Source organism: Salmo trutta, chromosome 13, assembly GCF_901001165.1.
Source record: "Salmo trutta chromosome 13, fSalTru1.1, whole genome shotgun sequence".
In the NCBI taxonomy this organism is placed as follows: Eukaryota; Metazoa; Chordata; class Actinopteri; order Salmoniformes; family Salmonidae; genus Salmo; species Salmo trutta.
In genome coordinates this window covers 19,002,101-19,026,855 of record NC_042969.1, presented here as the reverse complement: position 1 = coordinate 19,026,855, position 24,755 = coordinate 19,002,101, and the positions used below count along the sequence as shown (strand labels likewise).

The following is a 24,755-nucleotide window of genomic DNA, read 5'->3' as shown; positions in this document are numbered from 1 at the left end:
AGTTCGTATTGCATCACAAACAATTGTAGCTAATTAATAAACTTAACAACTACTTGCTACATTTTAGCTGCTTTTCAACTACTTAGCATCTTAGCTAACCTGTCCCCTAACCTTCTCCATTTTAGCTAACCCTTTCCCTGTCCTAAACCCTTTAACCTAACTCCTAAATTGAACCTTAACCCTAATCTAGCTAACGTTAGCCAGCTAGCAAGAATTCGTAACATATCAAACGTTTTGCAAATTCGTAACATATTGTAAGTTTTGAGAATTCAAAACCTATAATATTAATTGTAATTTGTAAAATATCATATGATATTGGTGATAGACATCCACAAATGAATACATACCATACAAAACGTAGCATATCATAATAAATGGAGTGTCTCGGATTTACATACAGAATAATATGAATACGAAATGCTCTGAGACTAGGTTGCAGCAATCTGATGCCCCCATATGGCCACTGTAAAAGTAACGTGCAGTGTGTCAGATTTGTAAGAGGAAATATAATATCCCCGCACCTCATAGATAAACAAAAGCACAGTGATTGGCTTTGACTTGAGGAATCGATTTGTACATTAAATAACCATGGTGATGTCCTCGCCTCAAAGGCTTCAACTGCTCCTGAAATAAATTATTCACTACAGTAATAATCTTGATGTAAGGAGCTAAGCTAACACAAGGTAGTACCGCCTGGTTGTACATTTGACGTCATGGGGATACCTTCGAACTGTCAACCTGTCCGACAGACAACACTATAAAGGTGTAGCTTGACACTACTCGACAGGTGTGTACAGTGTAGTTTACAAGGTGGCAAGCCGAGAATTTCACCAGAATTTGTGGTTGTAATTTTTGGATTACCGTGCGTGCAGATGAGTTAATTCATTGAGATGTACATGAGTTACCTGCTGGATAAAGAAACCGGAATGTACTCAAATTCCATAAGACGCCAGACTCAGAACTTCATGCAATATGCGGAGTTCACCAGTTATCATCACGTCACGGGCATCAGTGGCCCGCATGCCCAGACGACAAGTCTGTGGAACCCCGTTTACGAAGCCCCGCTGGAGCAGTGGTCACTTTATGGCCACAGTGCGGGCTTCCCCGGTTCGAACCCTGTTATGGAACAAATACGTGTTAGTTCACCCGAACTGACTTCCATCTCGCCTGCCGGTCCCGGAATTCTCCCGTCACTCGACTCACATACCAGGCAGTATTCTCCAGACTCACAGAGAAGAAACTCGTACACTGGGATCAGACGAAATATACATTCATCTAGTACTGGTAACATTCCCAAATCCCATTTGCTTTGAGCATATCACAAACCACATACGGCTTGATTTGAATTTCCCTTTTAATAATAATATAGAGTAGGTGTAGTTTTATAACAAATTCAGCATTTTCATTGACCATTTCTCTGATAACGTACATTTCATAATCTTAATATGAAAGTCTTGGGGCTAACAGTTGCTTCTGGTACCAGCCCTAGGTTAAATTTGTTTTCTACAGGATATTCGGTTTACTCTCGTCAATAGATATTGAACCAAGAATGCCATGACTATGAAGATTTTTTTGACCTTTATTTAACTAGGCAAGTCAGTTAAGAACAAGTTCTTATTTACAATGACAGCCTACCCCAGCCAAACTCAGGCAACGCTGGGCCAGTTGTGCACCGCCCTACAGGACTCCTAATCACAGCCGGATGTGATGCAGCTAGGATTTAAAGCACGGACCGCTTGCGACCGCTGCGCCACTCAGGAACCAGGGGAGGATGGAGAAAAATCAACCCTTTTTTAAATATATATATTTTTCATGAATAATAAGATTTCTGATTTCAATATTCAATAGCTCTTAGACAAAGAGGTCCATGAGTATGAAAATGATATATTCTGAATAAGGGGAGGATCTAAAAATGTTATTCGTTTTTGTTTTTTGATAAATCCTTTTCATAGTCATGACATGCTTTGTGTAAGAGCTATTGGAGATTGAAAGCAATTTTTTTTTTTAAATATGAAGACATTTAAAAAAAAAAAATATCTTTGTATTTTTGTCCATCCTCCCCCCATTCAGAATATATCATTTTCATAATCATGGCACAGTTTGTCTAAGAGCTATTGAAGATTGAAATCAGAAATATTATTATTTATATCAAATAAAAGTGGATTTTTCTCCATCCACCCCTGGATCAGAACATACCATCTTCATAGTCATGGCATGCTTGGTTCAATAACTATTGATGAGACAAAACCGAATATCCACTGAATATCCACTATTGCCTGCAGAGATTAGTGCCTGTTGAATACCAGAGTATGTACTGTAGCCTATTCCTTCATTATTGACCCACACAAATTTGCATGGATTTATCTCATGCAATAGCCTGGCCTCAGAACAATACGTCATATATTTTACGTTTTTCTGACCGCGATTCCATTCATAACGTAACCTAACATAATGTAAAACCGTACTAAATGGAGTGCCACAGATTTGCGTACAGAATAATATGAAATGCTCTGAGACCACGTTGCATGCAAAGGTTTACACAGTTGATAAGAAATTGTTCCACTGAACTCATAGAGCAATGTAAACACAATGCAAACGTCCTATTACTATGTAATAATAGAATAATCTGCATGATGCCAATAGACACAGTCAACTTGACTAGGCCTATTATTTCCCCAATAGAATGTGTTTATTTTGTAACAGCATTTCATTTACAAAGGAAATCCTCTGATACAGTAGTCTATCTATCGTTGAACAGAACTGCAACAGTTCGTTGATTTACCAACATCTCGTAGAGTAGAACACCTATTAGACAAATAGCCATTGTGTTGATCCGATGACAGTACTCAATGGCAGACGTCAGGTTTTGAGTTTTGACTAGGTGTACAGGACACAGGACAAGCATTGGTGACACACTGACGACGGAATACATATTCACACACGGCTCAGAACCAATACAAAACATCACACATATCCATCTAACAGAACCTTTTCACCTATTCCCTTGGTTGGTGAAAGATTTGAGTGAAAAGCTAACAGCCGAGTACAGGGAGTCTGTGACATGTGGTTCCCCACCCTCTCTGTCCACTATGGGAGTGACAGGCTGGGCAGATAAGGCTGACAGCCAGGGGTTTGTCTGGTTGTCTCAGGACCAACCCTCCTCTCCAGGAAACTTCCCTGGTCTTATCTCAACCCTCCTCGCCCTGTTGCAATCAATGTACTTCACACCGTGCCGTCAAGACTTCCCCTGTGGATCAATACCATCTCCCTGACTCATCCATCCCTGGCGCTGTGTGTGTTTGGGAGGGATGTGTATATGTGTGTGTGTGTGTGTGTGTGTACGCACGCAAGTGTGAATGAATGGCTAACTATGTAAACACCTATGTAAACAGCTCTCACAGTGATAAGAACCACCACAGTAATGTTTTGTGGTCTCTTACACGGTGGCTATGATTAACATGGTTAATAGGGTAGTTGAGGCTTTCAGGGAGTTTTCAACCGTCCCGGTGTGACTCCATGTCACCATCAGCAATTTCAGCAGTCTATGGTGACACTGTTCACACATTGTACAGCCTTAGTCATGGAAACATATTCACACTGTCATTGGAGGCTTTATACTTAGCTAGATATGTTAGGGATGTTTTAGCCAATTCCTTCCAGAGTTGTCATACAGTTTTTGTATTTCTCATCACCTCATACTATATAAATGTAACCCAACCTCTTAAACGTTAAGTTACTTAGGTGACTTTTGTTATAATTTAATTGTTTTATCAAGGCATATCAAGGCAATTCATTTACAAATCAACTTCTGGCTGACAACCCTGTTTCAATTCAGTTGGCCTCGGATGGCTCTTGGGTATGGGGTTATCAAAAGCCATGGGTGGGTCGGGAGTCCCGCCTTAATGCTCATGGGCTGATTGGACTGACCTTCAGTTTGTGACAAAACTGTCTATCACAGGCATATAAGTCGCATAGCGCTGCAAAACTGAGTGTACTGTAGCGATACGACATAGTCCCGTCGCTGTACAACAAACAGAAATTGATTTATATTCAAATAAAAACAACTTGATGTGAAACAAAACCACTTTGTGTTCATCACAAACTTTATATTAGATGTAAGCTGAGAGCTTGACGAATCTGTAGAGTTGTTGGCCAACGCTGTGGTACATTCACAGGGGAGGGAGAACAATGAATGAAAGCAGTGTACCAGGAAATGAGTTGGATTTTCCCTGACCACTACAGTAGTTATATAAAAAATGATTACAGTAATAAGGCAGCTGAAATCTTATATCATCTCAATTGTAAAGTTGATATTGAGTATAAGTAGATTATTAGAAGAAAATCAAGCCCTATTCCCCACGATACATTGTTCATAGCATAGGAAATAAAACATCTACGGTGTACTATTTTTCATGCTACTATTTTTCTTCCTACTATGGCAGTAAAAAGTGCATACAAGTCATAGATAAATAATAAATACTAAACAAAAAGCAAGATATCAGGGCTTTCTAACAGTATAGGGCATGACTTGGTACTGTTCATGGCCCTCTCATGAAGATGTTTTATACAGCCATCCACTTAACATTAAAGTTCAACAGGGTTAAAATGTCAACATATTGACTGTGATTAAAAAAATATATGAATCAATGCTGGAACATGCATGTTATCATCAGTTATTATAATGTATTGTTGTGTTGTTGTAACATTGTCATTCTTGTGTCCAGGAGGGAAGACACGCACCAAGGACAAGTACAGGGTGGTGTACACAGACCAGCAGTGCCTGGAGCTAGAGAAGGAGTTCCAGTCCAGTAGATACATCACCATCAGGAGGAAGACAGAACTTTCCCTGGGCCTCAGCCTCTCAGAGAGACAGGTGGGTCAGAGAGACAGAACTGGCCCTGGGCCTCAGCCTCTCAGAGAGACAGGTGGGTCAGAGGGATGGGAACTGGGCCTGGGCCTCAGTCTCTCAGAGAGACAGGTGGGTCAGAGGGATGGGAACTTGCCCTGGGCCTCAGCCTCTCAGAGAGACAGGTGGGTCAGAGAGACAGAACTGGCCCTGGGCCTCAGCCTCTCAGAGAGACAGGTGGGTCAGAGAGACAGAACTGGCCCTGGGCCTCAGCCTCTCAGAGAGACAGGTGGGTCAGAGAGACAGAACTGGCCCTGGGCCTCAGCCTCTCAGAGAGACAGGTGGGTCAGAGAGACAGAACTGGCCCTGGGCCTCAGCCTCTCAGAGAGACAGGTGGGTCAGAGGGATGGGAACTGGCCCTGGGCCTCAGCCTCTCGGAGAGACAGGTGGGTCAGAGAGACAGAACTGGCCCTAGGCCTCAGCCTCTCAGAGAGACAGGTGGGTCAGAGAGACAGAACTGGACCTGGGCCTCAACCTCTGAGAGACAGGCGGGTCAGAGGGATGGGAACTTGCCCTGGGTCTCAGTCTCTCAGAGAGACAGGTGGGTCAGAGGGATGGGAACTTGCCCTGGGCCTCAGCCTCTCAGAGAGACAGGTGTGTGTTAGAGAGACAGAACTGGCCCTGGGCCTCAAACTCTCAGAGAGACAGGTGTGTGTTAGAGAGACAGAACTGGCCCTGGGCCTCAGCCTCTCAGAGAGACAGGTGGGTCAGAGAGACAGAACTGGCCCTGGGCCACAGCCTCTCAGAGAGACAGGTGGGTCAGAGAGACAGAACTGGCCCTGGGCCTCATCCTCTCAGAGAGACAGAACTGGCCCTGGGCTTCAGCCTCTCAGAGAGACAGGTGGGTCAGAGAGACAATTTGAGAGCTGTAGAAGAAGTTCCAGTACACAGCTGGCCATGGGACAGCCTCTCAGAGAGACAGGTAGATGGCAGAGAGACAGACAGGCAAGTGAGAGAGACAAGTATGTCAGAGAGACAGATGAGAAAAACAGGCACGTCTCTGAGAGCCATGTGGGTCACTGAGGATCAATTATTTAGAATCCAATCAGTTTCAGAATTTATTGTTTGGATCGCAGGTGAGTTTCAGAACAACAGGTGGATTATCTGTGCATAGAAACCTGACCTCACACTGTAGGTACATTCTTATCATTCACTGACATCATCACAGGTGAAGATCTGGTTTCAGAACAGGAGAGCCAAGGAGAGGAAGATAACCAAGGAGAAGATCCTGCTGTCCCTGCAGGCTTCCACGACCACTCCCACCCTGACCCCGCCCAGCCTGGCTTACCCCAGCAACGGTTCCATAGCAACCAGCTGCAGCAGCTTGTTGTCAGAGACGATATCAACGACTATCAAAGAGAAGTACTGAGGAGTTCCTTTACCGTAGACATACTGTACAACACTGGAATAACCATAGCAAACTGGTATTCCCATGACAATCACTACATAAGATGTAATTGACCTCAATGATGTGATGAAAATACTATTACATGCATCTGTCACTACACACCTCTAATATAATACTACGTTTTGTGTTCTGATATAGCCCAAAGTTATCTGGGCTCCGGAGTGGCGCAGTGGTCTAAGACACTGCATCTCAGCACAAGAGGTGCTATTGCAATACCTGGTTCAAATCTAAGCTACATAACATCTGGCTGTGATTGGGAGTCCCATAGGGTGGTGCCCAGTGTTGTCTGGGGTAGGCTGTCAAGAATTTGTTACCAACTGACTTGCCTGCTTAAATATAAAACATTTACAAATCTGAGAGAGAGAAGCACATGTTACACTATGCAAATGTATAAAAACACTGTAACTGCTTTTGTGTTGATACTGTATTTTCTTAATCCAATTAATTTGTAACTGCAAAATAACATGACTGTTATGAAGCACATGTTTTCTATGTTTTTTTCTATATTTTGTAAGAAAAGTATGATTGGTTTTGAGGAACTGTGAAGATGTTAAATTGAAGAGATGTTGAGAGAATGTGTATTTACTGAAATATTATGAATAGGAAATCAATAAGGATAGTGGAGCATGATTCCGCTAGTTCTTTTGTTTGGGCAGTGAAAGTCTGTCAGGCCTTTTATTGCTTGTATGTGCGTGTTTGTCAATAGAGCTCGCCAGCTTGTAGTCCTAAAAAACAGAAATGAGTTACCTCTGGTTCGTTTATGCCTTTATGTGCTGACGTTAGCTGAAGAAGACTATCTCCTAGAACAAAACGTAGAATATATCCTAAGCCTGTGTTTACCACAGACCTTATTTTCAGCGTTTATACTAAAATCATTCAAAAACTCCATTCATTTCCCCGTAAGCTTTGTCCAGCGAGCCATGGCAGAGTTAGTGCCTTCATAAAGACGCCATTACTATTGCTCTCTAGTGTTAACAGGCAGATCTAAGGGTATGGAGGGCAAAGTTCCAGTCGCTGAGCTTCCCATCTCACAGTCCCAGACATTGACCTTTGTAATGTTGGTATATAACTGATTTTAACATGACAGAGGATTATGGTTGGTCTTCTGTAGATACGATACAAAGCTGTAGATTGTTATTTTTCCCCTTGTGCTATAATTATGGCCACTTTTTAACCAATAAAAAAGGGGGAAGTAGCACTTCAAAACCGCACTAAGCTCACACAAAAAAAATGCAAGCGGAAAAGTTTAATAATTGCTCAAACTTATAAATGGTGCAGGGTTTAAACAGGATCAAAGACTTATCCAAGTCTTATCTAAGCTGTTTGCATCACATGTTGATGGGGACTGTGCTCATTGCATTGCTGTAAAACGTATATGGGGATATAGGCACTTACTTCCTGATTATCGTCCAATAGGAGACATTAGAAGACAAGAAGATATCAGAGGAAGATGTTAGTTAGATAGATGGTTAGAGCAGCATATCTGGGCCACCTCCCCTTTAGATCGGTAACCACATAGAGGTACATTCGTGAGCCTGGGGTTATGGAGAGTTCACCTATGATGAGCCATAAAGACGGTTTATTACTCCTCAGATGGGATGACCTCTGACCTCTATATGTTAGAATCAAAGAATACAGGCACCAACAGTTGCTTGCTTTTTAAAAACAACCTTTTATTATCAAATTGTAATTTTTTCATCACACAACGGCATCAACAATGAAGCATGAGAAATTATTATGTTGTCAACACTGTTAGAAACATCAGTATCCTTATTTCTCAACGTCCTCTTCCCAATGTGTTCTATTCTTATTTTGATATGCAGTATAATTCTTTAGTACATAACCAAGTATGGTGATGTCTCCAAAAAAGCCACAGCAATATATTTTCAGCCACTCAGTCTGTTGATTACCTCTGGCTGAGGGGAGTTTCGACTGGAAATCATGTGATTCAAACAGGAAATGCATTAGCAACTTTATAAACGGCGAAACCAAAGATGTGGAAACAAATATGTTGATGGTGTGAAAAGATATTGCCATGTACTGTATTTTTGAAGAGAAAAATTGTATAACATTAACATGTGATTGCAATAGCTCAAAAATAAATAACATTTGTTAAATAATAAAATATACTCTTATTTGTTGTTTGTCTATGAGGACAAGCACCATGGCATCCACATATGTACTGTATGTACATATATTTCTGATCATATCTAAGATAGTTAATTATACCTTTATTCAGCACACAGTACCTGCACATCATATATATAGATGTATCCATTTAGGGAGATGGACTGCATGCTTTAAAGAACTTACTTAAGGCATTGGAAATGAGTAAGTAGCCTACGATAGCTGATGAATTCCAGTTATGCAATTATTACAAATCCCGCAGTAATTCTTTAAGCAGTATTGAATGTTAGAGAATAATTCAAGAAGGATGTAATCACACAGCAAAAACAGTAAATATTTTGTGACATATCACACATCTGAAAGGAACAAGTGACCGCAACACAACCAAGTGTAAAAACTGTTTTGGAAAAAAAGAAATGTGGGCAAGAAAAACAGAAGTAATGTCTCCACTTCTTGGAAAGAGACACTATGTACTAACACGCATCAACATGCAAAGCACTGTAACTGTAACTAAGACAACATGATTCAACATGTCTGCCGTCTGTGTCAACTCTGGGCCTCTCAGGGGTTGATTCCCAATAATCTCTCCTTTCTCCTGAAGCGTGCACTTGTTCACTACTCCCCACATATATTTCAAAGCATTGGATTGGTGTAGGATTGGTTTCGGCATCCCTTTCAAATCCATGACTACAAGTGAACAAGTGCACACCTCAAGAGAACGCAGAGATTTGGGGGACGCACCAGGGATTCAACTCTCAGCCTCCTTCTATTCTAACATATTCTATCTAGACAGTACCTTGCTCACTGTCCTTTCCGTACACTGGCGTACATACAAGACTCCTCCTCAGGCGTGTCTACCTTCCTCCTGGTACCCTCTAATATTGTAATCTGTCCATACTCCACCTCCACCAGCTGCTGGGGACCACCCGCTACTTTCACTTGCCCATATTCCACCTCCACCGGCGCCTCCCTCTCCTTCTGTCTCATTTCCTTCCTCAGTATCCTGACATCAGCATATTCCACATCCTGGCTGTCACCCTTCACTGTGGAAAGAGGGATAACTAGAGAGACATAGAGAGAGAGAGACATAGAGAGAGAGAGACATAGAGAGAGAGAGACAGAGAGAGACAGACAGAGACAGAGAGACATTTTCCCCCCCAAAAAACAGATGTCAGAAACACAAATATAAATTCACCCTGAACAACACCATGATTGAACACACTAAAAATTACACCTACCTTGGTCTAACCATATCTGCATCGGGAAACTTTAATATGGCAGTGAATGCACTCAAATAAAAAGCCTGCAGAGCATTGTATGCAATAAAAATGAAATTATTCAAAATCAACATCCCAATTAGAATTTGGACCAAAATATTTGACAGTGTAATCCTACCAATAGCTCTTTACGGAAGTGAGGTTTGGGGGCCACTCAATAAACTGGACTTTAAAATGTGGGACAAACATCCAATTGAAGCCCTACATGCAGAATTCTGTCGGAATTCTACAAGTCCAGAGAAATACACCAACTAATGCATGTCGGGCAGAATTGGGCCGCTTTCCAGTAATAATGAAAATACAGAAAAGATCATTAAAATTTTGGCTACATCTAAATTCAAGTCCAAATTCAAGTCTGCAATTTAAAGCACTTCAAAGCCAAGAGCTGAGCCCAGAAACGAGCCCTCTCAGTCAGCTGGTGTTGGACCTCATCAACCAAGCTGACACCAGCACTGCTTCAAAAGAAAGAATTCAAATAAACAAAATCATGAACCAATCAAAGGACTCATATTTACAACATTGGAAAAACGAAACAAAATCCCAAAGCCGACTAAATTGCTACCTGACCCTAAACAGAGAATATGAATTGGCTGATTATCTCTACTCTGTCAGAGATACGGAGCAGAGACAGATCCTTACCAAGTACAGGCTGAGTGACCACCTGGCAGAGACAGATCCTTACCAAGTACAGGCTGAGTGACCACCTGGCAGAGACAGATCCTTACCAAGTACAGGCTGAGTGACCACCTGGCAGAGACAGATCCTTACCAAGTACAGGCTGAGTGACCACCTGGCAGAGACAGATCCTTACCAAGTACAGGCTGAGTGACCACCTGGCAGAGACAGATCCTTACCAAGTACAGGCTGAGTGACCACCGATTGGCAATAGAAACCGGCAGACATAAAAAGACATGGCTACCCAAAGAGGAGCGTGTATGTGGTCACTGCACGACAGGGGAGGTAGAGACAGAGATGCACTTTGTCCTTTACTGTGATAAATATTCCTCACAAAGAGATTCATTATTCACAGAAATGACTACATTTATTCCAAATTTTAACTTATTAAACCCAGAGGAAAAACTAAAAATACTCATGGGCGAAGGAGCAATGGCTCCTCTTGCAGCCAGATATGTATTTGCCTGCCATAGCCTGAGGGCCACTGAATAATAACATCTGCATAGTAAGCAGTAACTTACTTATTATTACTATTATTGTTATTACTGTTATTATTGTTGTTTATCATTCCAAATAGTAGTGGTATGGGTGGTAATGGTAATGATAACAGTTTAGTGATGGTGGTGGTAGTAGTAGTGGTAGTAGTGGTATGGGTGGTAATGGTAATGATAACAGTTTAGTGATGGTGGTGGTAGTAGTAGTGGTAATGATGATGGTAGTTGTAGTACTGATGTAATGGTGAAGATGACCGTTATTTAGTCATAAGTTAGTTTCATTTTCCATATTTATATTTATTACATTACATTCTACTATTGACTGTTACCATTTTACTGTTATTATTTTTGCATTTAATTTACTGCCATTTTATATTATTATTTATTATTGTTTATAACTGTATTACAATTTATATTGTATACATTGTTGCTTTGGCAATATTGACACAATGTTTTTCATGCCAATAAAGCAGCTTGAATTTGAATTTGAGAAAGAGAGACACAGAGAGAGAGAGAGACACAGACAGTGACAGAGACATAGAGAGACACCAAGAGAGACAAACACAGACAGAGAGAGAGAGAGAGACACAGACACACAGAGAGAGAGAGAGAGAGAGACACAGACACAGAGAGAGAGAGAGAGAGACAGACACAGAGAGAGAGACACACAAACACAGAGAGAGCGAGAGAGAGAGAGACACAGACACAGAGAGAGAGACACAGACACAGAGAGAGAGACACAGACACAGAGAGAGAGAGACACAGACACACAGAGAGAGAGAGACAGACACAGAGAGAGAGAGACACAGACACAGAGAGAGAGACGCAGACACAGAGAGAGAGACAGACACAGACAGAGAGAGACACAGACACAGAGAGAGAGAGAAACAGACACAGAGAGAGGGAGACAGACACAGAGAGAGAGAGAGAGACACAGACACAAAGAGACACAGACACAGAAAGAGAGAGACAGACAGAGAGACAGACAGACAGCGAGAGAGTAACAGAGAGACACAGACAGACAGAGAGAGAGACAGAGACAGACAGAGAGAGACACACAGACACAGAGAGAGACACACACAGACACAGAGAGAGAGAGAGAGAGAGACACACAGACAGAGAGAGAGAGAGACACAGACAGAGAGAGAGACAGAGACAGACAGAGAGAGACAGAGACAGACAGAGACACAGACACAGAGAGAGACAGAGACAGACAGAGAGAGACAGAGACAGACAGAGAGAGACACAGACACAGAGAGAGAGAGACAGACACAGACAGAGAGAGACACAGACACAGAGAGAGAGAGACACAGACACAGAGAGAGGGAGACAGACACAGAGAGAGAGACACAGACACAGAGAGACACAGACACAGAGAGAGAGAGACACAGACACAGAAAGAGAGAGACAGACAGAGAGACAGACAGACAGCGAGAGAGTAACAGAGAGACACAGACAGACAGAGAGAGAGACAGAGACAGACAGAGAGAGACACACAGACACAGAGAGAGACACACACAGACACAGAGAGAGGGACACACAGACAGAGAGAGAGAGAGACACAGACAGAGAGAGAGACAGAGACAGACAGAGAGAGACAGAGACAGACAGAGAGAGACACAGACACAGAGAGAGACAGAGACAGACAGAGAGAGACAGAGACAGACTGAGAGAGACACAGACACAGAGAGAGAGAGACAGACACAGACAGAGAGAGACACAAAGCTGACACCAGCACTGCTTCAAAAGAAAGAATTCAAATAAACAAAATCATGAACCAATCAAAGGACTCATATTTACAACATTGGAAAAACGAAACAAAATCCCAAAGCCGACTAAATTGCTACCTGACCCTAAACAGAGAATATGAATTGGCTGATTATCTCTACTCTGTCAGAGATACGAAGCAGAGACAGATCCTTACCAAGTACAGGCTGAGTGACCACCTGGCAGAGACAGATCCTTACCAAGTACAGGCTGAGTGACCACCGATTGGCAATAGAAACCGGCAGACATAAAAAGACATGGCTACCCAAAGAGGAGCGTGTATGTGGTCACTGCATGACAGGGGAGGTAGAGACAGAGATGCACTTTGTCCTTTACTGTGATAAATATTCCTCACAAAGAGATTCATTATTCACAGAAATGACTACATTTATTCCAAATTTGAACTTATTAAACCCAGAGGAAAAACTAAAAATACTCATGGGCGAAGGAGCAATGGCTCCTCTTGCAGCCAGATATGTATTTGCCTGCCATAGCCTGAGGGACACTGAATAATAACATCTGCATAGTAAGCAGTAACTTACTTATTATTACTATTATTGTTATTACTATTATTATTGTTGTTTATCATTCCAAATAGTAGTGGTATGGGTGGTAATGGTAATGATAGCAGTTTAGTGATGGTGGTGGTGGTGGTAGTAGTGGTAGTAGTGGTATGGGTGGTAATGGTAATGATAACAGTTTAGTGATGGTGGTGGTAGTAGTAGTGGTAATGATGATGGTAGTTGTAGTACTGATGTAATGGTGAAGATGACCGTTATTTAGTCATAAGTTAGTTTCATTTTCCATATTTATATTTATTACATTACATTCTACTATTGACTGTTACCATTTTACTGTTATTATTTTTGCATTTAATTTACTGCCATTTTATATTATTATTTATTATTGTTTATAACTGTATTACAATTTATATTGTATACATTGTTGCTTTGGCAATATTGACACAATGTTTTTCATGCCAATAAAGCAGCTTGAATTTGAATTTGAGAAAGAGAGACACAGAGAGAGAGAGAGACACAGACAGTGACAGAGACATAGAGAGACACCAAGAGAGACAAACACAGACAGAGAGAGAGAGAGAGACACAGACACACAGAGAGAGAGAGAGAGACACAGACACAGAGAGAGAGAGAGAGACAGACACAGAGAGAGAGAGACACACAAACACAGAGAGAGAGAGAGAGAGAGAGACACAGACACAGAGAGAGAGACACGGACACAGAGAGAGAGAGACACAGACACAGAGAGAGAGAGACACAGACACAGAGAGAGAGAGACACAGACACAGAGAGAGAGACGCAGACACAGAGAGAGAGAGACAGACACAGACAGAGAGAGACACAGACACAGAGAGAGAGAGACACAGACACAGAGAGAGGGAGACAGACACAGAGAGAGAGAGACACAGACACAGAGAGACACAGACACAGAAAGAGAGAGACAGACAGAGAGACAGACAGACAGCGAGAGAGTAACAGAGAGACACAGACAGACAGAGAGAGAGACAGAGACAGACAGAGAGAGACACACAGACACAGAGAGAGACACACACAGACACAGAGAGAGAGAGAGAGACACACAGACAGAGAGAGAGAGAGACACAGACAGAGAGAGAGACAGAGACAGACAGAGAGAGACAGAGACAGACAGAGAGAGACACAGACACAGAGAGAGACAGAGACAGACAGAGAGAGACACAGACACAGAGAGAGAGAGACAGACACAGACAGAGAGAGACACAGACACAGAGAGAGAGAGACACAGACACAGAGAGAGGGAGACAGACACAGAGAGAGAGACACAGACACAGAGAGACACAGACACAGAGAGAGAGAGAGACACAGACACAGAAAGAGAGAGACAGACAGAGAGACAGACAGACAGCGAGAGAGTAACAGAGAGACACAGACAGACAGAGAGAGAGACAGAGACAGACAGAGAGAGACACACAGACACAGAGAGAGACACACACAGACACAGAGAGAGAGAGAGGGACACACAGACAGAGAGAGAGAGAGACACAGACAGAGAGAGAGACAGAGACAGACAGAGAGAGACAGAGACAGACAGAGAGAGACACAGACACAGAGAGAGACAGAGACAGACAGAGAGAGACAGAGACAGACAGAGAGAGACACAGACACAGAGAGAGAGAGACAGACACAGACAGAGAGAGACACAAAGCTGACACCAGCACTGCTTCAAAAGAAAGAATTCAAATAAACAAAATCATGAACCAATCAAAGGACTCATTTTTACAACATTGGAAAAACGAAACAAAATCCCAAAGCCGACTAAATTGCTACCTGACCCTAAACAGAGAATATGAATTGGCTGATTATCTCTACTCTGTCAGAGATACGAAGCAGAGACAGATCCTTACCAAGTACAGGCTGAGTGACCACCGATTGGCAATAGAAACCGGCAGACATAAAAAGACATGGCTACCCAAAGAGGAGCGTGTATGTGGTCACTGCACGACAGGGGAGGTAGAGACAGAGATGCACTTTCTCCTTTACTGTGAGAAATATTCCTCACAAAGAGATTCATTTTTCACAGAAATGACTACATTTATTCAAAATTTGAACTTATTAAACCCAGAGGAAAAACTAAAAATACTCATGGGCGAAGGAGCAATGGCTCCTCTTGCAGCCAGATATGTATTTGCCTGCCATAGCCTGAGGGACACTGAATAATAACATCTGCATAGTAAGCAGTAACTTACTTATTATTACTATTATTGTTATTACTATTATTATTGTTGTTTATCATTCCAAATAGTAGTGGTATGGGTGGTAATGGTAATGATAACAGTTTAGTGATGGTGGTGGTAGTAGTAGTGGTAATGATGATAGTAGTTGTAGTACTGATGTAATGGTGAAGATGACCGTTATTTAGTTATAAGTTAGTTATAGATTCATTTTCCATATTTAGATTTTTATACTTATTGCATTCTACTATTTTACTATTATTTTACTACTATTTTATTGTTATTATTTTTAATTTTGTATTATTATTTACTGCCATTTTATATTATTATTTGTTATTGTTTATAATTGTATTACAATGTATATATTATACATTGTTGCTTTGGCAATATTAACACAATGTTTTTCATGCCAATAAAGCAGCTTGAATTTGAATTAGAATTTGAGAGAGAGACACACAGACACACAGAGAGAGAGAGAGACACACAGACACAGAGAGAGAGAGAGAGACACACAGACACAGAGAGAGAGAGAGAGAGAGAGAGACACAGACACAGAGAGAGAGAGACACACAGACACACAGAGAGAGAGAGACACACACAGAGAGAGAGAGACACACAGACACAGAGAGAGAGAGAGAGACACACAGACACAGAAAGAGAGAGAGACAGAGAGAGAGAGACACACAGAGAGAGAAAGAGAAAGACAGACAGAGAGAGAGACACACAGAGAGAGAGTGAGAGAGAGACACACAGAGCGAGAGAGACAGAGACACAGAGCAAGAGAGACACAGACACAGAGAGAGAGACACAGACACAGAGAGACAGACACAGAGAGAGAGAGACACAGACACAGAGGGAGAGAGACACAGACACAGAGAGAAATAGAGAGACAGACACAGAGAGAGAAAGAGAGAGACAGACACAGAGAGAGAAAAAGAGAGACAGACACAGAGAGAGAAAGAGAGAGACAGACAGAGAGAGAGACACACAGAGAGAGAGTGAGAGAGACACAGAGAGAGAGACACACAGAGCTAGAGAGACAGAGACACAGAGTGAGAGAGACAGAGACACAGAGCGAGAGAGACACACACAGAGACAGACAGAGAGAGACAGACAGTGAGAGAGTGACAGAGACAGACAGTGACAGACACAGAGAGAGAACGAGAGAGACAGACACAGAGAGAGAAAGAGAGACAGACACAGAGAGAGAAAGAGAGAGACAGACACAGAGAGAGAGACACACAGAGAGAGAGTGAGAGAGAGAGACACAGAGAGAGAGACACACAGAGCGAGAGAGACAGAGACACAGAGCGAAAGAGACAGAGACACAGAGCGAGAGAGACAGAGACATAGAGCGACACAGACACAGAAAGAGAGAGACAGAGAGAGAGCGCGAGACAGAGAGAGAGAGAGCGCGAGACAGAGAGAGATAGAGCGAGACAGAGAGAGAGATTACTTGTAAATATCTCCCTGACAGACTGACATGGTAAATTGTAGTAATTGAGTAAATTGAAGATCTACAGCTAAATGTCCTCTAACCTGGAGTCTTTGAAGGAGGTTTCTTTTTCTTCTGGACACAGTAAACTGCCAACACCATCACTAAGACAAGGACCACTCCTGCCAGAGACCCTGCTGCCATCCCTATGTACTTTGTGGCTAAGAGAGGAAGCAGACACAACAACATATAAGAATGAAGACTGCCCCATTGTAAAAACATCTTAATGGTGATGATGATAGCAATAATACATCAGAATAAGCATGATCACTTACTAAAAATCCAAAGGGTCTGAGTGGTGTTAGTAGTAGTGCTGTTAGTCAAGCCATGGGTGTGATTGCTGGGTCTGGAGGTCATTAGGGTGTCATGCCCCGGGGCCTTACCAGTGGAGGCTTTACTGGTGGGGGCCTCAGTCACAGTCTTCACTGTTGTAGACTCAACACACAGGGTATTACCAGTGGCATTCACCCACTCTGATACTTGTGTCCCATTGGATAAGGTGCAGTTAACATATATCAGCCCTGTCGGCAATCCAAACAACATTAATCACATGCGTATCTAAATTACATGTAAATACTGGCAAATGGATAGTGCTGTTTAGAAACAGGTCAATTCTTATTGATATTATTTCTCATTGATAATTATAATCATTATCATTAATATTGTTGATCATAATGTATTTTTAAAGTAAATTAAACAGTAGATTACCTGGACAGTGTAAGATTCTCCTGCTGACAGTATCACTGCTGATGTTGTTTCTGATGGTACAGGTGAGATCTCCTGACAGGCCTTTCTTCAGAGTGATGGTGTTTGTCTCATCACCAGGAGAGGTCTCAGTGTCGTTCAGTGTCTGTCCATCCAGAGTCCAGCTGTACTGGGGACCATCCCCCTCAGAGGAACAGGACACCTTCATCTCTCCATGGGACAGACACTCAGAGGACAGCTGAGGACTGGACACTGGAGCTGTGGGGGAAGAAGGATATGCAACTGTAGTAAGAGGGCATAACACATTAGAACAACACCTGCCATTCTTCTTGAAAGCCACAGAAACTACTGTAGTCAACAGGAGCAGCAGATTCATGATACACAATGACTGCATTTCAAATAACCAACAGATGGTTTAATGTTGATGGATGTGGTTATGACTCTATGTAGCAACTACAGTAGACTATGAAAATAAAAATGACTCCATGGTTACACATAAAATGCATTTCTCATTATTTGTATTATTAGGTAGTCACATATTTGTAGTTTAGCCAGAGCAATAGCTTGTCAAAGTTGTCATTTGTAATTATTATTTGGTAAGTTAGTTATTTACCTTCGATGAACAGTTGTAGTCCTCTGATCCCTGATGATATCCCTGTTGAATTATATGTTTCTAGCAGATATTCACCAGAATCTGTACTTCTTGTGTTATTTAACCTAAATGTCCCATTGTTTATAAAGAAGTCTACTCTGTCTTTAATGGGGTTGTCTCTTATTACCCATATGCCCTTCTTCATTTCGAGTATCTTTGTTTTAGCACCAGTTGAGCCTTTATAAAATGAGAGTTCATCATATCCCGTGTCATCAGTCATCAGCTGGAGATAGACAGTTCCTCCCAGAGCTCCATAACACTGAGATCCATTCTGTCTAGCATCACAGGGAGTCTCCGAGCCTGAAGATCAAGAAGAAAAGACACTGTAGTGACGATCACTGTTCTAACCCATGTCAAGTCATGTATGGTTTTTCAGATGAGGATATAAGTAACTAACAGTATAACCAAACCAACAGCATCAATGTGATAGGGATCATTAAGTCAGTGATCATTATCATGGGACAATGAGTAAAGAGACAACTGTCTTCTACAGTGTTCTGAATATTGTCTATCATCATCTGTCATTTCTGTTACGTGATATACAAGACTCTGATACTATATTCTGCATAAAAGAAGAGGAAAACCAACACATATGAAGATGTTTCTTACCATGAGACACTCCTGCTGAGATCACCAACAGTCCTAAAACAGCCTCCATGTCTCTTTACAACGCAGGGTCTCAGTTTATCAAATTAACTTTGGTACTTCAACAAAGTCCTCTATTTTCTATTCAGAGCTGAATTTCCATAACATGGCAATGTTTTACGGTACAAAAAAAACCAATGCAAGGAAAGTATGAGAGGTAGCTGTTCCTGCCACTCAGAATAATTCACCCAGTTTGTGACAAGCAAAAGAAAAAGTGTAATTTTGACCCTACTCATAGGTTCTGACTGAGAGGAAAGAGGAAGGGCCACGTCATCAAAGTCTCACTTCCTCATTATATGAACAGCCAGGCTGGCTACATGTCTCCTGTGTGATGGATGTAGACAGTATGTGATAAGTGAGGCTACTTTTGTGTGTGAAGAAGATGTGTTGGCACCTGAGAAAATAACACCTCGTTGGTTGTGTCAGGGCAGTGGTCAGCTCTCACACACTGCTGTCCAACACTGACATGAAGACACTACCTTCTTCTTCACAATTAGTAGGCTCTTTCACTCCATTTTAGATTGTGATCATTTAAAAAATAAATGAAGAAGTGAGAGGGAGAGATATAAAGACAGGGATTTGAGAGGAGGAGAGGTGAGAGAAATAAGAAATGAAACAGAGAGCACCAGCAGATCAAAGTCCAATGTTTCCCTAATAGTGGTTTGTGACCCTGTGGTGTCTTCGGCTAGCTACAACTGATTCCTTTTGGGTTGAAGCTGTTGGCTAGACACAATAACATGTTGTAGATGGAAATGGTTACTATGGCTGTATGATGAAACTTTAAAGGGTAAAAAACATGTTCAATCAATAACAGAAAGACTCACTACGGCAAGGGTATACAGTTGAGGTGTTGTGTTGTTCATGTACTTCACCGTAGGGATGGTATTGGCCAGGTGATGAGCGGTGCCTGGTTTCCTCCAGACGTGACGCTTGGCATTCAGCGGCAGGCAGGCTCGAGGTCAGGGCAGACTGAATGGTCATGCAGGCGGGCTCAGTGTCATAGCAGGCAGAAAATGTCGGAACCGGGAATGCTAGAAAACAGAGACTAGGAAAAACAGTTACATGAAGAAACACGCTGGTATGCTTGACAAGACAAGACGAACTGGCAACAGACAGAGAACACAACAGGAACATCTGGGGATGATGGGGAAGATGGGTGACACGCGAATTGAAGGAAAGTTGCAGAGCGCACTGTTCAGATGCTGGAATTATTTTGGACGAACATGCAAATGTAACCCTCTCACCAGGCTCGAATATAACTCTCACAATATTAACTTATGTAGAGTATCTCAACAGCATGGGATGTTAGGTGAGAAGGACATCTCCAATAAGAATTGTAAACTATCTAGGGTTATGACAATAGGATATTAACTTCAGATGAAATGATTATAGGTTTCTGTTATAAAATCAGGATAAACTATCACATGCATTAAATTAAATTGAAACAATCAATGGCTCCACCAAGGCAACATACATAAGGTTCAATATGTGTTAATACATTTTCAAAGACAAATACATTTTCTAACACAACATCAAAGGAAATAAAAATAATAAACCCCAATGAGTAGTGCACAACCCGTGTCCAAATTATTTCAAGTTTGCTTAAATAAACCGTTGCCGCGCGTTGGAGCTCAAAAAAAATGATGACACCCAAAAATATCCTGAAGCACCTCACGTGGTGGTTACTCACTGCTTGGTAGATATTCCCTCAGCGAAGTATGGCAATTCCATGCAGGTTTCCTCACAAAGTCCAAGGCAAGCACAGCTACCCATGCAGACAGTACTCCTTAGCCGTAACCGATATCCCATGGGAACACGAACTCGTTAAGCTTCCCAAGCAATTATCTCCCAGTGTCACACGATGCTAGGCTAACCTCAATGCTGGCAAATACCTCCACGACGAGACGGTAGCTTCAGTCTTTACTAAGTCTTAATAAAATTATAATAACTCTTTTATAAAATAAAATAGGTATTTCCATTCATGTCTTAGTAGGTATGGGTTTTGTTCTAGTTTTGTCGTCTTCTTTTATAATCTTTCTTCACCAACAGTCCGAATGTAAAACGTCCATCCTTTTATCAACGTCTCTTTCCTTTTATCAACGTCTCTTTCCTTTTATCAACGTCTCTTTCCTTTTATCAACGTCTCTTTCCTTTTATCAACGTCTCTTTCCTTTTATCAATGTCTCTTTCCTTTTATCAACGTCTCTTTCCTTTTATCAACGTCTCTTTCCTTTTATCAACGTCTCTTTCCTTTTACCAACGTCTCTTTCCTTTTATCAACGTCTCTTTCCTTTTATCAACGTCTCTTTCCCTCCCTTTTTTTCCCAGGCCTCCCGTTAAGCAGGTCAACTCCCATTGGCCACAGCTTAACTAACAACCTTATTGGTCAAAACTTAAACTTCAAAGTAAACCAAACTATTCACTTATACATGAAAAAAATATTTCTTCAAAAAGCATAATGCATTAACAACATTACAGTTTAGGAGAAATTCAATCATCTTTTAAATATAATACCAATTAATTATAATAACAAATATACTCAATACAAGAATAAACTCAATACCTAGTTCAAACAAGGGTATTACACAAAGGTAACTTACTTTTTGAATTGATTTATTTGGCAATCAGATGAATACATCAAGACTGGTTGTGTTCATGCCATATTAAAAGGTAATACATTTTTACAGTTAATTTATACAGTGCATTCGGAAAGTATTCAGACCCCTTGACTTTTTCCACATTTTGTTACGTTACAGCTTTAATCTAAAATATATATGTTTTAAAATACTCATCAATCTACACACAATATTCCATAATGACAAAGCAAAAACTGTTTTTTTTTAATTTTAGCAAATGTATTTAAAATAAGAAACTGAAATATCACATTTACATAGGTATTCAGACCCTTTACTCAGTATTTTGTTGAAGCACCTTTGGCAGCGATTACAGCCTTGAGTCATCTTGGGTATGATGCTACAAGCTTTGCACACCTGAATTTGGGGAGTTTCTCCCATTCTGCTCTGCAGATCCTCTCAAGCTCTGTCAGGTTGGATGGGGAGCATTGCTGCACAGCTATTTTCAGGTCGCTCCAGAGATGTTTGATCGGGTTGAAGTCTGGGCTATGGCTGGGCCATTCAAGGACATTCAGAGACTTTGCTCCGTTCATCTTTCCCTCGATCCTGACTAGTCTCCCAATCCATGCTGCTGAAAAACATCCCCACAGCGTGATGCTGCCACCAACATTCTTCACCGTAGGGATGGTGCCAGGTTTCCTTCAGACTTGTTGAAGAGATCAATCTTGTTTCTCATGGCCTGGGAGTCATTTAGTTGCTTTTTGGCAAACTACAAGCTGTCTATCATGTTTTCTGAGAAGTGACTTACTTCTGGCCACTCTACCATAAAGGCCCGATTGGTGGAGTGCTGCAGAGATGTTTGTCCTTCTGGAATGTTCTCCCATCCACAGAGGAACTCCAGAGCTCTGTCAGAGTGACCATCGGGTTCTTGGTCACCTCCCTGACCAAGGCCCTTCTCCCCCAATTGCTCAGTTTGGCCAGGTGGCCAGCTCGAGTAAGAGTCTTGGTGGTTCAACACTTCTTCTATTTAAGAATGATGGAGGCCACTGTGTTCTTGGGGACCTTCAATGCTGCAGACATTTTTTGGTACCCTTCCCCAGATCTGTGCCTCGACACAATCCTTTGTTAGAGCTCTACAAACAATTATTTTGACCTCATGGCTTGGTTTTTTTCTCTGAAATGCACTGTCAACTGTGGGACCTTACATAGAGAGGTGTGTGCTTTTCCAAATCCTGTCCAATCAAATTAATTTACCACAGGTGGACTACAATCAAGTTGTAGAAACATCTCAAGGATGATCAATGGAAACAGGATGCACCTGAGCTCAATTTCGAGTCTCATAGGAAAGGGTCTGAATACTTATGTAAATAAGGTATTGCTTTTTTTAAATAAAATTTGCTAACATTTCTAAAAACCTGTTGTTTTCGCATTGTCATTATGGGCTATTGTGTGTAGATTGATGAGGATTTAAAATGATTTCATCCATTTAAGGATAAGGCTGTAACGTAACAAAATTTAGAGAAAAGAAAGGGTTCTGAATACTTCCGAATGAACTGTATATGAAATGTATTAATTACACTGAGAATGTTGCAGTCAAAGTGACTGCTCATTAGCTTGAAGGAGGTCCCTCGAGGCCCTGCATTTATAGTATTTTAAAAAATTGTGCAAACAAGTGCACACATAGGAGAATTACCATCAGATAGTTCTTCTGACATCATCAGAAGTCCAAACACCACAATCAGTGGATTCACTATTGAAGTTCCAAACTCGGATTACAAACTAAATCAACCTGCCACATTATGTGACTAGAATGTTTGAGCAAAACACGCAATAGATTGTGTCACTTCAGGGAGGGGAAAGGAAGTGTATGAACACTCTCTTGATCTCACTTCTTCATTTCACAGACCAATACATTAAAATGTTGTAATGTATACGGTAAGGCATTTTTAAATAAGATACAGCACACACACAAGTGAACAAGAGATCTTGAGAATAGATTTGCTTCAGGGCTGTTTGATCAACTGTGATACAGAAGAAAGTCGCACTAAATGTATTTTGCGAGAACATGATGCCTAAAAAAGAGAGAGACAGAAAGAGAGAGAGAGATGCTAAGTTCCCAAAAACATACTGCAACGTTCTCATTTCATTGTTTGAATAAAAATTATGCTTAATAAGAGCAGGACGTTCCAAATCACCCCACTAAAAGATTAAATCTATACTACATGATTAAAAGTATGTGGACACCTGCTCGTCCAACATCTCATTCCAAAACCATGGGCATTAAAATGGAGTTGGTCCCCCTTTGCTGCTATAACAGCCTCCACTCATCTGGGAAGGCTTTCCACTAGATGTTGGAAAATTTCAGCGGGGACTTGCTTGTATTCAGCCACAAGACCATTAGTGAGGTTGAGCACTGATGTTCGGCGATTAGACCTGACTCGCAGTCAGCGTTCCAATTCATTCTAAAGGTGTTCGATGGAGTTAAGGTCAGGGCTCTGTGCAGGCCAGTCAAGTTCTTACTGATGGGGGCCTCTGTCACAGTCGTGGGGGCCACTGTACAGTCATGGCCAAAAGTTTTGAGAATGACACAAATATTAATTTCTACAAAGTTTGCTGCTTCAGTGTCTTTAGATATTTTTGTCATATGTTACTATGGAATACTGAAGTATAATTACAAGCATTTGGTAAGTGTCAAAGGCTTTTATTGACAATAATATGAAGTTGATGCAAAGAGTCAATATTTGCAGTATTGACCCTTCTTTTTCAAGTCCTCTGCAATCTGCCCTGGCATGCTGTCAATTAACTTCTGGGCCACATCCTGACTGATGGCAGCCCATTCTTGCATAATCAATGCTTGGAGTTTGTCAGAATTTGTGGGGTTTTGTTTGTCCACCCGCCTCTTGAGGATTGACCACAAGTTCTCAATGGGATTAAGGTCTGGGGAGTTTCCTGGCCATGGACCCAAAATATAGATGTTTTGTTCCCCGAGCCACTTAGTGATCACTTTTGACTTATGGCAAGGTGCTCCATCATGCTGGAAAAAGGCATTGTTTGTCACCAAACTGTTCCTGGATGGTTGGGAGAAGTTGCTCTCGGAGGATGTGTTGGTACCATTCTTTATTCATGGCTGTGGTCTTAGGTAGGCAAAATTGTGAGTGAGCCCACTCCCTTGGTTGAGAAGCAACCCCACACATGAATGGTCTCACAAGCTTTTTTCCGGATGCCCCAAACAATCAGAAAGGGGATAAATCAGAGAAAATGACTTTACCCCAGTCCTCAGCAGTCTAATCCCTGTACCTT

General features: G+C 41.6%; 2 protein-coding genes across 3 annotated transcripts; one reads left to right on the top strand and one right to left on the bottom strand.

Annotated features, from left to right (window-relative positions):
- Positions 1-725: 725 nt before the first annotated feature.
- LOC115205389 (homeobox protein CDX-1-like) lies at positions 726-6,882 on the top strand. Its single transcript, XM_029771333.1, has 3 exons — positions 726-1,284; positions 4,725-4,873; positions 6,075-6,882. The coding sequence occupies exons 1-3, from the start codon at positions 891-893 to the stop codon at positions 6,273-6,275; spliced, it is 744 nt and encodes a 247-aa protein (XP_029627193.1). The 5' UTR covers positions 726-890; the 3' UTR covers positions 6,276-6,882.
- Positions 6,883-7,966: 1,084 nt separating this feature from the next.
- Positions 7,967-19,276, bottom strand: LOC115205388 (uncharacterized). Of its 2 annotated transcripts, none has more exons than XM_029771331.1 (6): positions 18,847-19,276; positions 18,199-18,537; positions 17,589-17,843; positions 17,156-17,401; positions 16,925-17,041; positions 7,967-9,502 (listed from the first exon to the last, which is right to left on the bottom strand). In XM_029771331.1, the coding sequence occupies exons 1-6, from the start codon at positions 18,893-18,895 to the stop codon at positions 9,243-9,245; spliced, it is 1,266 nt and encodes a 421-aa protein (XP_029627191.1). In that variant the 5' UTR covers positions 18,896-19,276; the 3' UTR covers positions 7,967-9,242. The 2 variants fall into 2 exon arrangements, with proteins under 2 accessions (XP_029627191.1, XP_029627192.1); XM_029771332.1 differs by having other exon boundaries at positions 17,264-17,401; positions 18,847-19,271.
- Between the last annotated feature and the right edge of the window lie 5,479 nt (positions 19,277-24,755).